The sequence below is a fragment of the Poeciliopsis prolifica genome, unplaced genomic scaffold, assembly GCF_027474105.1.
Source record: "Poeciliopsis prolifica strain line A6 unplaced genomic scaffold, Auburn_PproV2 SCAFFOLD018, whole genome shotgun sequence".
Taxonomy (NCBI): Eukaryota; Metazoa; Chordata; class Actinopteri; order Cyprinodontiformes; family Poeciliidae; genus Poeciliopsis; species Poeciliopsis prolifica.
The window spans coordinates 387,820-403,092 of NW_026562393.1; the positions used below are offsets into that span (position 1 = coordinate 387,820).

Below are 15,273 nucleotides of genomic sequence, written 5' to 3' on the forward strand. Positions count from 1 at the left end.
AAAATTGTGACAAAAATGATAAAACTGATTGCAATTGTAGTTAGCTATTTAAACTGTTACACTGATAAACAGGATAAAAAACAGAATCTGGAGATGGAGAAGAGCCAAATACTGTTTAAAAACTGTATTTGGACTGTAGTTCACTTAATTTATTAAGTTTAACATGACAAATTCAAGTCACTCTTACTCAAATCATTTTTTTTTTCAAATAACTCAGATTTATTTCACTTACTTCTACAGAAAGCCAAGTCAAACTTTTAAGTTATTCCAAACTAAAAAGCTAAAACATCCAAACTAACATTACTACTGACCCTTTAAATACAACTTCAATTATAATGATTTTAAATGTATGTTTGAACATTTTATTTTAGTTCTTCAAACATCATGTACACTTAAAAGAGAAAATAGTTGAAACTACTCAATTGAATTGCTCCAATTGGTAAGAAGTAGTTCAATTAAGTTTATCCAAATTAATTGATTAAGTATCTTACATCTAAAGTCATGATTCAAGCTTCACCAGGGACGGATCCTTTACCTACCAGGATGCTTGGTGGAGCACAGTGCACATAAGGAGACCGTAGTCCACTACACGGCCAGCAGGTTCGATTCCCGCCCTGATAACCTTTATCACAGGTCTTATCCCTCTGTCTTTATCCACCTTCCTGTCTAAGTACTCTCAAAAAAGTTCACCTGAGCCAAGAAACCCTTTCAAAACAGAGATCCTTCATTAGTTTACTTGTTTTTTGAAGCAAACTTAATGATTTCAGTAAGATTGACTTATAATAGTAATTTTAAACACACATAATGAAATAAGGAGAAAAAAAACTTACTAAATTGAGTCTGATGAACTTAGTAAATGAAGTTGAATAGACATAATATATTGAGTTGGTTAAACTTATTACATTAAATTGCATAAATTTAATTGAATTTCATGAGACCAATTGAAGCAATTCAGCGAAGTTGGTCAAACTAATTTCTTTTATCAGTGTATGGCTAAAGATCAGCATCTGTTTTTAAATTGGCTTCACCTGGAAAGTTATGTGAACAGGATTAAACCAGCAAGTTGGAACAAGAGCAAGATAAACAGATGCACAGAGATTCATGAGAAAAATCCTGAGGGCTTTCCAGTTCATGACACAAATATACATTCGAAACAATCAACACATTGTACAACTGAGAGCATTTGCAAAGAAAATTTTCTGGGTCTGATTTTTGTATTTGATGCAAGAGGGTTGATTATATCACTTAGTGTGAATATGGACAGACAGAATCGACCTGAAATCTGGAGGTGCACTCTAAAATTGTGACAAAAATGATAAAAACTGATTGCAATTGTAGTTAGCTATTTAAACAGTTACACTGATAAACAGGATAAAAAACTGAATCTGGAGATGGAAAAGAGCCAAATATTCTTTAAAAACTGTATTTGGACTGTAGTTCATTTTATGGACATATTTTTATTAATCTTACTTAATTTTTTATTTGCTTCATCGATGAAAACTTACTTTTTGTGCTCAATTAACATTACAAAGTTACAAATCTTGAACTTAAAGGAACATTTTACTTTGAATTTACCTGAAACAATTGAGTTCTGTGACAATTTATGTCCTACGTCTGTCCAGCTCAATATATTGTTGTCATGTTTTGTCTAGCTCGGCGAACCCACCTGCGCAGAACACACGCAGGATTTAGACGTAAATGCAGTGAGATTTATTGCAACAACAAAATGTGACAGTGAAGGTAGCAGGGGGGACCCCAAAGTGGGCACTCGAGGGGTGAACGGGAACTGGCCAAGGGGGTTTTGTCTTGCTGGTGCAAAAGGTGAAGCGACAGAGGAAAACCGGTAAGTTGTGGAGCGGAGGTTGTAGGGAGAGGAACAGGCGGCGGCGTCGCAGGAGGGCGGATTGGAGAAGCGGTTTTCAGGAGCCACACGGAGGACCAGAGCACACGGTCTCGACGAATCTCCTGGCCAACGAGAATCCAGGTGGAACAGACTGCCAGGAGAACACGGAAAACGTTAGGAAACTGGTGGGTCTGAGGTTAACTTAGCACAGGTTCTACCATAGGCGAGCAAAACTCTGACACTGGAGTGTTGGCGTGATCCTCCAGAAGTACTCCTCCCGATGAAGTAAGTGAGGAACCACCAGTCACGCCCCCCTGCAGTGTCACGGCGCCCCTGGTGGAGAAGCTGAAGGCGCACCTCCAGATTCACAATTGTGGTCATCCAACCCGATTCATAGTTTATCTATCTAGCTTTACTAAGCTCTTATAACTTAATTATTAATTTTAACATGACAAATACAAGTCACTCTTACTCAAATCATTTATTTTTTCTAATAAATAACTCAGATTTATTTCACTTAGCAAGAAATCCAAGTCAAACTTTTAAGTTATTCTAAAGTAAAAAGCTAAAACATCCAAAGTAACGTTACTATTCACACTATAATTAAAATAGAACTTCAATTATAATGATTTTAAATGTATGTTTGAACATGTTTTAGTGTTTCAAACATCCTGTACACTTAGAGAAAATAGTTATCTTTTGTAAATTCACACAATATATTTTGTATTTTTTGTTGCGTACAATCATGAAGGACAAAAAAAGTTATTAAATTCTTTTGTAATGTATTGTACTTGTCAGTTGTTTATGTGGAGCCACTCACGACATGCACATTAATAAAATGAAGGTAATGAAGGTTTGAATTGATGTATAGCTAACTGAATTGTCCAAAAAGGAAAAAAAAATCCAAGCACAAGTCTGACACATAAATAAGTCCACAAGTCACCGTCACAAAGTTTAAATTGCAGAGATCTGCATCTGCTCACTCAATCATGCTGACAAATAGAGCAGTGACATCTAGTGGATGAGATGAGTGTGACAGTTGAAGCTTTTTGATTCTGCAGGAGTTGCTGGAACAAATGTGTTCAAGTATTTTTGAGATATCTTGGCAACTGTAAAGAGACACTAGGCTCTGAATATTTTACTTGAGTTTGGGTTGAACATCTACAGCAAAAGTTCAAATATCGTTGCAATTGCAACTGACTTATGATACTTTACACATTCGCCAGTGTGCTGATTACACATATCGTTTATTGTCGTTGATACGGTAATCTTTCAACAGGGATTTGTTCTGACTTTCTTAAACTATGTCTAAGGTTATGCCCTGAAGTAGGGAAAGTAGTGATATTGCAGCGAAGAAAGACAGATATGAAGGTTGATCATAAAAACCCCCAGAAAATATAGAGAGTCACACTAACACGGCAGGTTCAGATTCATAGAATTGACTATGAATCTCAGTGTGTGTCCAACAGGCTCTAAGAGTTTTGTTGGAAAATGGCAATAATTTGAACTTAGTATGATGCTAAACTAATAAACATGCATGATATGTGTAAATTATACCTCCATCACCACAGTCCTCCTGGATGGCTCTAACAAGACAATGTGCATGAGCTGCTTTTATAAAAAAAAAAAACTCAGTAAGTGTTGACCAATTAGGAATGTATGACAATAAGTTCACATTTTACTTGGATCTATTTGCTCAGATGGAATTTCAAAGCCAGGCGTAATGGCAAATTAAGATTTCTTGGTAATCCTTTATAAATTGATGAGTATTTATTATAGGCGCTTACATTTTAGCACTGACATGTCTGCAAACTTCGGGTGTTTTACTTTTACAGCTGTGGGGTTCTGTTTGCATCCAGCTTCATCTCACTCAACAATAACTGCACATGCACTAAGACTTTTTAAAACATTTTTTATGTCCACTTTAACTAAAAACAACAAACTCAACATTTAATAATTACAATGGAATAATTTCACTTCATTCTCACAGGCAGCGACACTGAAAGGTTTTCTTAGGCTGTAATGACACAAGTTTGAGGATGAATGAGCAGTTTTTTCACATCTGGACTACATATAGAATGTTAAAAGAATTATCAGATAACATGATCCTATTCTTCAGTCAACAACAGGTTATTATTTAGCTCACGAATCAAAGTAGTTTTACTGACAGAAACAGAAGAAATTCTGACAGGTGGAATAGCGACATCTGATGGATGAATGGGGATACTGCAGCTGTTTTAAAAAGTTGCTGATTCAGGGGATCTGAGCTCCTTCTGAGTTCAATGCCTGAGCTGGACAATTCTGAAATGGCTCATACTATTTCTCTAGTATTTGTTGGAGTCCAAATTTTCGCCTGGCTTCTTTCATCACGTCCTGTGGAATTGCTGGAAATCCCTTTCTGGGTTCATGGAAACTTCTGATGATTCTCAAATCCCGTCCCAGTTCACTGCACTGGACGGATCTTCATGCTGATGGCCTTCAGGGAGTAGCCCCTGCCCTTCCAGGAAATCCACTCCACTCCGATGGCATAGAGAGTGCTGTCGGCCCCCCAGAGGTACACGCCGTTTGGGTTCGCACTGTGACAATCGGAGTACCAGAACCCTGCAAGGAACAATCGGGCGCAGTTGTTCTCCCAGGTGTCCTGATCTTTATCGAATGTCGAGAACTTCTGTCCACTGATGTGACTCAGAGAGTCTCCTGAAGAAACAGAAAGTCACATACACTTGCAGCACATTATTTTCTTAAATTACAAAGCATCTTGCAAAAATGTTTGTTTCTTGGTAAAACAAAAGAGAACATGATGTACGTTTGGGAATCCTGTCCTGATAAGGCAATTATGAATCCAAGCAAATAAAAAGTTGTTTAGCCAGCATGTTTTATTTATTTCCTTTACTAAATAAATGGTAAAATATTAAAGTTGTTGATAGATAAATAAAGTGCCAGACTTTTCTCTGTCTCTACTCACTTGCCCCTCCATCAGTGAATCCAGTCAGGTGAAGTCTGTAGCCGTCAGACTCTGGGCCCACGGAGAACGAGGTGTAACGAGCGTACGACTTGTTTCCATCGAAGTCCTCCATGTCGATCAGCAGCTCTGATCTCCTCTTGGTCAGGTGGAAGACATTTTCCAGACCTTGAACACGACACAAACATTGGAGAGAGTGATCTCTCTGAACCTTTGACGGGTTAGGGTTCTGTCTGGTCTTCACAACTGCTGCGTCGGCTTCACGTCTCACCGAGCCAGTATTCTCCTGCCGCGTTCCCGAAGCCGAACTTGTACTGATTCCAGGGCCTGTAGAAGTTCACAGAGCCGTCCATCCTCCTCTGGAAAACCTGCAGGGAGGTGAGGACGGTTATCCAGCTGGACACAGATGAGCTTTGACGCATTTTGAGTTGGATTTCAGAAGTGCATGCTAATAACAAAATCTCTTGCAATGAGTTCAAACAGTGTTGATGTGGTTTTGCTTTGTGCTATCTGGTTATTTTTTGTTGTGAACTCAAAATTATTTCCCTTTAATGAAGCCAGTCGGCTACAGGTAAGAACCCTACCCGAAAGATAGTGATGGGGATTCAAAATACGTACAATTACAGTCGTATTTCAACAGATGACTTTGAGTTGAACTCCAATGGAAGCGTTTGAAACTTCTAAAAGAACGAAAACCCAAAAATAAATTAAACAGCATAAAGAAACAATCCCTACCGTCCACTTTCCTTGCAGAGAGTCCATGTCGCAGTAAACCTGCAGACACAAACATAGCAGCTGATTGAACCGGCATACTGATTCAGCTGCATATTGAGCCTCTTGTTTCTTGTTTTTCACAAGGAATAAAAATAAACAAAGCCCGATCGACCTTCTTCTGGACTCTTGAACCAAAGCTGTAAAAACAATGAGCCTCATTATGTATGAATCGCATCAGAGCTCATAGATTCATAAGGCAATTATGAATCCAAGCAAATTCATAATTGCTTGGATTATGAATTTGATTTATGATCGTTCTTTTTCCAGGGAAGGAGCGATTATACAACGTAGCACTACAAAGAATTTAATAAGAATTGATGCAGCTGCATATTGAGCCGCTTGTTGATTTTTTTTTTAAATCAGAATTGTTATAAAAAAAAACAAAAATACATATTAAATTATCTATCAATGTTGAGTGAACATGTGAACTTTAACTCCAGGCATTAAGAATCAGAATGTGATTATTAATTACTGACGTTCCAGGAGGTTTGCGCGTACCTGGACTGCCGATGTGGTTCCGATGGGATAGATGGTGTAAACTCCACTGGATCGGCTGGTGTCTTGGTTGTAGACGTCATTGCAGTCCATTGGGAGGCTGAGATCTGAGCAGATGGTCACCATGGGAAGCAGGAGGAGAATAAACAGCTGCAGCAGAGGAACAATTTATTCACGACAAGTCTGCAGAGTTAGAACTTTTCTCAAGTCAAGCAAATGAGGAACATTCAAGGGTCCAGCCTTAACATCATAAACTCACCTTAATGGTCATTGCTCTTCTGTAAGGATCCAACATCTGATATCTGTCAGGTGGAGTTCTGCAACAGCAGAGCCTCACCTGCTTTTATAACCAGCACAATGAGTTACTAATTCATGAAAGTCCCCTGGATGATTGCAACGTTAACAAGAAACCACTATTTGGAAATAAGAGGTTTTCTTTCAAATGTGTTGCGCAATTGACCTGGTAAAGTCACAGCAATCACCTCGCTACTTCTCCTTTTTAATTATATTTTAAAACATGGTTTCCCTCAAACCTCAGTTCAACTGTTGCTACTCAACTTCATGTGTTTTGTAAATTTAGCCAGTTCATTTTACTAACTGTCTGTTTGTGTTCCTTATTTACCTTTTCCTACACCTGGCCACTACCTTGAACTGCACTGTTCACATTAAATCTTTATTAAATATACATGCTCTGATTTTCCTTTTACTCAAAAGGAACCATGGACCATTGTTTTAAGATTTATTTATTCCCCCCACCCCCTTTTTTTTTACTTGTTAATGAAATCACAAAAATATTCATACATAATGAGACAACAAAAATCCAGAGATTTATTTGCATTCTTTTTATTAGATTTCCCAACATTAGACTACAAGCATGAGAACAGTCGGATGATTGAAGTAATAATATAACTTTTTTTTTTTCAAAAGCAATCATGTCGTTCAAAAATCAAAGTCAAACATCCACATTATGTGGCAGGAAATGAATAAAGAAAGCAGAGCTGTTAATAGTTAAGAATCAATAAAAACATGAATATAGAAAAAACAGAATATCAAACACCACAAAAACTTTAAACCTCAACCAAAGCTGTAAAATAGTAAAAAATAAAAGAAAAGAAATTGTAACATGAAATCTATAACTATTGCAACATCATATATTTTTTCCTATGTCAAGCATATAAAAAAATCATGGAAGATTACACACTGTTATATATCCCATATATGTGATAAGTGAACAAAAAGCATTTAAAACAAAATGTTGCAAGCAGTCTTTTCTTGCAAAAAAAGTAATTGTTTTAAATTTGCACAGTTAATGACAAAGGAGATATATAATGCAAAATGTTCTTATTTTGCCTTTCATTTGGGCATCTACTGCTTATAGAAACAATCCAAGCGCAAAAACAAAAACAACAAAAAACAGCCATTATTTGGCAATTAGTAAATGTTTCACTGGTGTCTGAACCGTTCCAAAAACCTCTGCAGTACAAATTCTATTACTGATAATAAATCCAAGCCCAACCAAGTCCATCACCTGAAAACCCAACTGGATTTTCAGCTTTCAGTTCAGTTCATTACAAGAAGAATTGTGTTACTGCGAGAAGAAAAATAAATTCACCCAGAAAAAACAACTATATTTAGATTCATTACTTCCTTTCTGGCAAAGAGGGAATGCATTGAGTCACACAGACTGGAGGTGAGAACCTGTCTGCAGGTGAGAAACATTTTTTTTCCCTCATCTTCGCTTTCTTATTCTCAGCTTTTAGTCAAACGGGCCATTTAAAAATTGTTGCACTTTAACGTGACAGTAAAACTACAGAGGAGGGACAAATAAAACTCTACGTATTGTTTTTAGTCTTATTCTATTGCAGCATGAGGGTCATACATAAATTATGATCAAAACTAAAAAAAAGAGATGTGAAGTCTGAAACTGATTGATTAATTGATTGATTGTTATAAATTACCTAGTAAACTTTTGCTTTCATTACTCACATCTCTGTTTAAGTCATTTTTTTGTGTCAAACTGAACCAAATGTCTTTACAGACACAAGCCCACGAAGCCGTTTATTCCCCACATTTTCAGACATGGGTAAACGGGCTCAGAGAAACTGTCATGGAAAGTGTGAATGTGATCCACTCTGTCACCTCTGACTGCATAATACGACAAAGAACCGGCATTATAATCCAGATACAACCCAACACGGGATAAGCCGGTCTTGGGAATGGGTTTTTCCGTCCAGGTTCCTTCATGCTCTATGTATATGTGATTATATATGATTAAGGGTAGGACTACGAACACTGCGGTTTGTACTACTTGTCTATTACTACACCTCCACCCCAAGGACCAGCTCACTGCACTTTTACCAATGCCAGTCCATTTACTAAAACCTCCTTTCCTGTGTATTCCTTCATAAGAAACACCAACAGCGGTATCTATATCTTTGCCAACGTTAATTTTCATCTCCCAGTAGTGGCGCTTTGTCAGCCTTTCTTTGAACAGAAGCTGGTAGACTTCATCAAATCTCAGGTGGTTATCGGGATATGACTGCCTGTCTCCGTGTGTCACTCTCTTGGTCCCATCAAGAACGAGGTTTGGGTGTGCTGTGTCTGGATCCATATTGAGGCTGGTGGCATCTGAGGGGGAGAAAAACAGAAAACCTGATCAAGGCCATGATTTCCAAAAAGGTCTGAAGAGTTTTTATTTAATGTGTAACTTCATACTTTACACATCTGCTCAGGGACAATGTCTAAACATTTCTTTCCTAAATAATCTTCAGTGTAAGAAGTGCCGTGTCCACTTGGCTTTCATGTACACTGTTGCTAAATAACAACAAATTCAAGTGGATGCTCAACATTGTCACAAGACCCAAACACTTTTTTGTTCAATGTTTGAGGTGTCATATATGTCACATATATTTCTATGTTGTTATATGTTACACATTTTGTTGAATGCACCTCTCTTTCCTCTCTTTGTAAGGCAGTCTGCTCCTCCTTTGCCATATCAGATATAAATCCCTGGCTTTAGTCTGAGAAAACTTGTGACGCTCAGAGAAATTTGATTTTACATTAGTCAAAAAATGAAAATAATGAATAGTGACTTACACCACAGGAGATCTCTTCTTTCTGTTATTTTTTCTACATTAACAAAATCGGGTTTTTTAAAATCTTCCGTGATCAGCTTGTTGTTCCTGTGGTGGTAGATGGTTGCTCCTTTGTATTTCTTGTTTTTTATGACTGTTACTACAAATCTGTACTTTGCTTCGTTCTTCAGACCTGCAGAAAGTTCACCGATCACTGCGGCTTTTTCTCTTATTTTTGTCAAATCTTCTCCTGAGTCGTACCACAGGTCCTCAGTGGCTGGACTGACTTTCCCTGTGGCCTTGAAATCCATTGTCTCCAGGTACTCTGCCATTTTGTCAAGATAAGGATCTGACGTTTCCAGAGAGGTAAAAACGAAGCAGATGACATCTTCTGCTTCAGGGGACAGAAGCTCCTCAAAAACGTCAGACTCTTTTGGGAGGATGTTTACTCCAGCCATTGTCTCAACAGAGAACTTGATCACTTTGACTTCTCTTTCCATGTTTTCCATCCATTTATTTAATTTGTCTGAACTGAATGGAGACTGTTCTTTCTCATTCAAGATTCTCAACATCTCGTTCTCGTCTTCCTTTCCTGCCCTGATGCCTGGAATCTTCTTTGCATCAGATCCCGGCATCCCTTCATACATGCTACACCTTTGCTTGAAGGCATCCAAAGCTTTGGAAATCTGCGGGAATTGATAGCTGTCTGCCAAACAATCATTGCATCTTATTTTCAAGTTCTGAAGCTCTGCCAGGGCATTTTGAACCTTTCCCAAAAGCCCAGTACTCAGTTCCATTTTCACCTCAAGCTGATGATCAAAATTCTTCAGTGGCATCAACCAGACCTTCAGTGGAACACTGTGCTCTTTCTTTGCACCTAGTAGCGCTGGCAGATTTACGTACGTCAGCAGTGCATCCTTGAATGTTGTAGGGTTTTTTTCAGGAATCATGTCTCCGTAGAATGTGCAGGAAAATGTGTCAACAACAGCTTGTTCTTCATTAGACAGTTTGATGTTGACTTCTCCACTCACACTTATTCCAGGGAACTTGTTTATGGTAGCTTGGAGGTTGCTCTCAATCTTCTGAAGGGTTTTCGTGTCCACCTTGTTGCTGTCCAACACAAAGAACGCATTTGCACCATAAAGGATGCCAGTGACAACATGAGTGGCCGAACTCTTCACGTCATCAGGAATTGTCAACTGCTTCTTCATCTCATCAGCCGATATGTTCAGCTGTTTGAAAGTGGTGGTGGATTTGTACTGGAAGGTTACGCGGCTTTGATTGTGGGATTTCTTCTGGTCATTCAGAAACTTTGCGGATCCTCCGACTTCAATCAGACCACCCAGAAAACTGGCCTTTAGGGAGGCGTTCACATCCAGCAGGTTGGACTTCGTGTCCAAGGAATCGGAGGAGGTGATTTTAAAATCACTGCTATGCTGAGAATTCTCCATTATCATGTCTTGTAGGATCGTTTCGTCCCACAGAGTGACACCTTTAAAACATGATATCAGAAAACCAATTAGAAGGAAACACAGTTAAGGTATTTAAGATAAACAAAAACATATTCTTGCTTCTCTGTTGGATTATATGTCTTGCCGGTTATAAATTGGTTCTTAGGGAAACAGTACAACTTTTTTTAACATAATTTTTTCACTTCTGAGCTTTGCAGAAAATAAGTTGTTTTGGGGGGGGGGGGGGCGGTATGTGGAAAGTGCCGTGGCCACCTTAATAAAGGCTTATAGTACTCAATTATGCCGCAAAACCTTAAGGGCTCTCTAGCGCCAAATTTGTCTGTTGGTGGTTTTTCTTTCTTTTTTTTTCTTACCAGTGTTTTTTGGCTCAGGTGGCTTTTTTTTGCACAGGGTGGTGAAAGAGGGGGATGACATGCTGTAAAGCTCAAAGGTCAACAGGCCAGGAACTGAACCAGCGATGGCATGTCGAGGACTAAGGCATCCTTTTGTGAGACGTTTTCTACTCCTGCACCACCACAGCTCCCTGACTGGTACAATATCTTTTGTCATGACATCAGACATAGGATATGAACACAGCATTTCAAGTGAAGCTGAAATAAAAAGTTCTTTAAGTAAATGTTTGAACTTTTAAGTTAATTCAACACAAAAAGTAAGCTGTCATCGCTAAACCCAAAGAATTAAGTGAAACTAATATAAATATAAGTCCACAACATGAACTACAGGCCAAATGCACTTTTTGTAGAGTGCTATTCACATATCTGTAGCAACAATTCTGCAAATAATTTTAAATAGGTATTTTTGTTTTTTATTTTTGTCTCTTTTACCCTGTCTTTTCCTGCAGCCTGTTCAATCCAGAATATAATACAAAATGTCACTTCTTATACACAAATCTATGAGTATCTTTTTCATAAAATTTTTTAACCCTCTATGGCATTGTGTTGCCCTCAGGCAACAAACCACTATTTTGACCCACACACCGCCCCTTTAAATTTTTTTAAGTAAAACATCACATTAAAAGTCTGATGATATGTCTGTGCCCAATGAAATTTGAGCTGGACGTGGCTTTGACCTTTGTCTTGGGGTGAAACAATCCTTTATTGGACCCCAGCTGACTTGGACACACCGCTGGCAGAAGGTAAGATAAATTTGACTTTTTTACATGTTTAAATTTAAATAATTTTGTATAAATAATGTGAGATGTGCATGAATAAGTTAAAAAGCATATTTGTGTCATGAGATGTGGTGGTGAAGATGGTGAGGCAGGCGCTGGAGACCCAGGTAAGGTGAATAATGAAATTTAATGAAGAATATCAGTTCAAAAAAAACACAGTCAATAAAGTTGTCCGCGGCTAGGCAGCAGCACGGCTGAGCGGAAGCCAGGGCTCACACCGGTAGCATCTAGTCATGCAGGCGGCAAACAAAGACAAAAGAACGACGATTGACAATCTGACAAGGATCCGACGAGGAACAGAGGACACAGGAGGGACTAAATACACAGAGGGTAATCAAGGGAACGAGAGACACCTGGGAATAATCAAGGGGAAGACAGGACAACGAGGAGAACTCAAGACACAGAAAACTCAGAATAAAACACAGAAAAACACAGAACCTGACAATTTGATTGAGTAAAGACACCTTTTGTCTTCATTTATATACTAAAATGACCGTTTTTCATTTGTTGCCTCAGGGCAATATTGTGCAATTAGACCACTTTTGTGTGAACTATAACATGCTTATGGATGGAGATGTGTAGGGATGTGTAGTTATCAACATAATCAATTTTTTCCTGTGCTATCTACTGTTACTCACAGGAAATAGACGCACAAAGATTTATCGGTGTAAGGAACATGATCAAGCGGTTAGGCTCATTCCTTCTGACAGTGAGCTTGAGGAGAGTGACAGTGAGGAAGAGTTGACTCCAAAATCAGGCTTGAGGGAGAGTTAGGAGATCAGGGTTCAGTCAGTAGAGTAGCATACTGTATGGAATGAGCATGTATGTGCTTTGTACATCAGTGAGTGAAGAGAGGTATATATGACCTATTCTAATTTTATGCTTACTGGTTTCTTTTGAAAACAGATGACCTGCCTGATGACAATGAGTTTGTGGATGAAGAGGAAAATGAAGATGATGAAGTATCACAGGAAGCTGTTCCACGGTTACCCCATTGGAGAACACCCCACAGTGCCAATATCACTGATTACCCAGAATGGCAGGCCAGTCTTCCAAAATCATCCCCATTATCCGGTCACCCTTCTCCCTAACGGGGTCGGGAGGTGTTGGTGCCCATCTCCAGCTGCTTTCCAGGTGCTCAGAAAATGGATGGATGGATGGATGGATGGATGTTTGGATTACCAGGCACCTGCATGCAGCTAATCTCTAATGCACTAATTGATAAACCATTTGTGGCTGTTTGTTGAAAGGAAACTTGTTGAAATTGTTGTTGTTGAAATAAAACTTCTTCTAATGTATTTATTGATTGTTTGTTCATCATTCCACTTATTAAATAAATACTACAGTATAAAGAAAACCTTGGCGTTTTAGTAGCCTCATAGCATATTGTTGCCCTGAGACAACAAACCAAAATCTGGTGGGGGACAGGGTGGAGCACATGTTCTGATTGATATATTATAAAGACCCCCTCAAACTCCCAAAACTAGGGTGAAATATTTGTTTCCTCATAAAATAAAAATTCATGCCATAGAGGGCTAATTAGTGATTTGAAAAGATTAGACAACAGTGTCTTCTTTGTTCAAAAACATACAGGTGCAGCTAATAGACTTCAAGAAGTTCATTCTTACCTGGGATGATTTGATCTTTATTAGCATCATACAGCATGCCTAAGGTGAAAGGTCGACCAAGAGCAGCAACCTGAGTGACACCGTTGTCCATGTTTCCTGCATTAAAAAAAACATTTGATAACATGACTCAAATCTGTCCATGTGTTGTGAAATATTAATGTTATCTGTTCATCAATATGTTGACGCATTGAGGAAGAGTTCAGGTTAGCTGCTGCTTCCTGGTGAGAAGGAGAGGAAATGTTGATGAAGAAGGAATGTTTCATGCAGGGAGGATGGCAGGTGTGTGTGAATCTGGGATGGGAGAGCCTAGCACTGAGCTAGCAGGCAGTCAGACAAACACCTGGATGACACACAGGAATAATGATGGCATGAATAATGAACCCGTTCTGAGACGTTTCAGCAATAGGAATAATTGTAAATTTTAATAGAAAGCGTGATAAGTATGGGAAAGAAATAGAACAGTTAGGAAATGGCTAATAATACAATTTAAAATGTTTAAAAAATGACTAGATGTTAGGCCCCTGTAAAGGGGAACAATGAAAACAGACACGATGTTACTATTCTCGTATTCAGTGTAATAATAAAATTTGAAAACAGTTTCAGACATTACTCTGTTACATATTGAGTGAACATTACACACATTCTGGTTAAACAAGTGTTATGCCGAGAAATGCATGCCTTCCGAGAATTGCATCCCCTTGTCGCGGGAGCGCGCATCGCTCTAAACTCGCATTTTGATGAGAAAAGGGGCTGATATCCGACCGAAGAGGAAACTTTTAAAGATATTCGTAACATTATCATGTTTATTTAAAACAGGGCATGCAAATATCGGCAGCTCAAAATTTATATTGCCAAAAAATGCACCCCTCTCCCCCCCAGCTTAAAAAAAAAACATTAGGAGTGAAATAACTTTTTCTACATGATCACATTTGTTCCCTTAATTGCTGGTATGAGTTTCAAATCAATAGGACAACATTTGAGGAAAATAGAGAGGGCCAAGCATATTTTGGCAGGCTGATAATAGGCTTTGCCATTATCAGCTATCATGTGGAAATAAAGAGTTTTCTACATAACCAGAGCAGTTCTATGAAATACTGGTATGAGTTTAATATCAATTTAATAATATTTGATGAAAATAGCTGGGGATGCAAATTTTGGCAGGAACCATGTTATGCCAAGAAATGCATGCCTTCCGAGAATTGCATACCCTTGTCGCGGGACCTCAGATTTGTTGTCGGTAAGCTTCATAGGATTTGCTATGTATTGTGTTTTATTTGTAACACTGCGTTTACCAAAACACCATAACAAGTTTTAGGAATTAAATAAATAGAAACGTAGGAAGCGAAGTTAATCTGTTTCAGACGCCCAGATGGAGTGCGAGGCACTTTAATGGAAGCTTTCTGGCGAACGAGAGACCAAGTAAATAGAGTAGCAGATTGTAAATCGAAAATAACACGGCGGTAATTTGCAGAAGTACAGATGAAAGCGACGTGAATATGGAAAGGAGATGCTGCAGATGAATCAGCACAGACAAAGTAATCTTCGTATAGAGCGTTATCAGAAGTGAAAATAGGCTTAACAAGGTTTATACTCAGAGAGTTGTCGAGATGACAGGTAGCAGTGTACCCAGGCATTACTGAAAGAGGGAAAAAGTAAGTTGTTTATATAGCAATAGGGCGAGGGTATGCGGGGCGGGGCTCAAGGCCGGCCGCGCATGGGAACACAGATAAGCAAAAGTCCACAACTCATGCTTTGACTCTAGGTCTATAAGCACTACCCATGCACACCATTCATTTTCACTGGACAACGCCTTGCACGAGCACTGCACGAACTAGGGCGTATATGCTGAGCGAA

General features: G+C 38.7%; 2 protein-coding genes across 3 annotated transcripts; both read right to left on the reverse strand.

Moving 5' to 3' along the window:
* Nucleotides 1-3,880: 3,880 nt before the first annotated feature.
* LOC129367909 (microfibril-associated glycoprotein 4-like) lies at nucleotides 3,881-6,522 on the reverse strand. 2 transcript variants are annotated; one of them, XM_055042590.1, is made up of 6 exons: nucleotides 6,334-6,520; nucleotides 6,078-6,224; nucleotides 5,541-5,579; nucleotides 5,077-5,173; nucleotides 4,809-4,973; nucleotides 3,881-4,540 (listed from the first exon to the last, which is right to left on the reverse strand). In XM_055042590.1, the coding sequence occupies exons 1-6, from the start codon at nucleotides 6,367-6,369 to the stop codon at nucleotides 4,287-4,289; spliced, it is 738 nt and encodes a 245-aa protein (XP_054898565.1). In that variant the 5' UTR covers nucleotides 6,370-6,520; the 3' UTR covers nucleotides 3,881-4,286. The 2 variants fall into 2 exon arrangements, with proteins under 2 accessions (XP_054898565.1, XP_054898566.1); XM_055042591.1 differs by lacking the exon at nucleotides 5,541-5,579 and having other exon boundaries at nucleotides 6,334-6,522.
* Nucleotides 6,523-6,901: 379 nt separating this feature from the next.
* LOC129367907 (stonustoxin subunit beta-like) lies at nucleotides 6,902-13,753 on the reverse strand. The gene is made up of 3 exons (XM_055042588.1): nucleotides 13,420-13,753; nucleotides 9,171-10,640; nucleotides 6,902-8,702 (listed from the first exon to the last, which is right to left on the reverse strand). Exons 1-3 carry the CDS (start codon nucleotides 13,541-13,543, stop codon nucleotides 8,107-8,109), a joined length of 2,190 nt encoding a protein of 729 aa, XP_054898563.1. The 5' UTR covers nucleotides 13,544-13,753; the 3' UTR covers nucleotides 6,902-8,106.
* Between the last annotated feature and the right edge of the window lie 1,520 nt (nucleotides 13,754-15,273).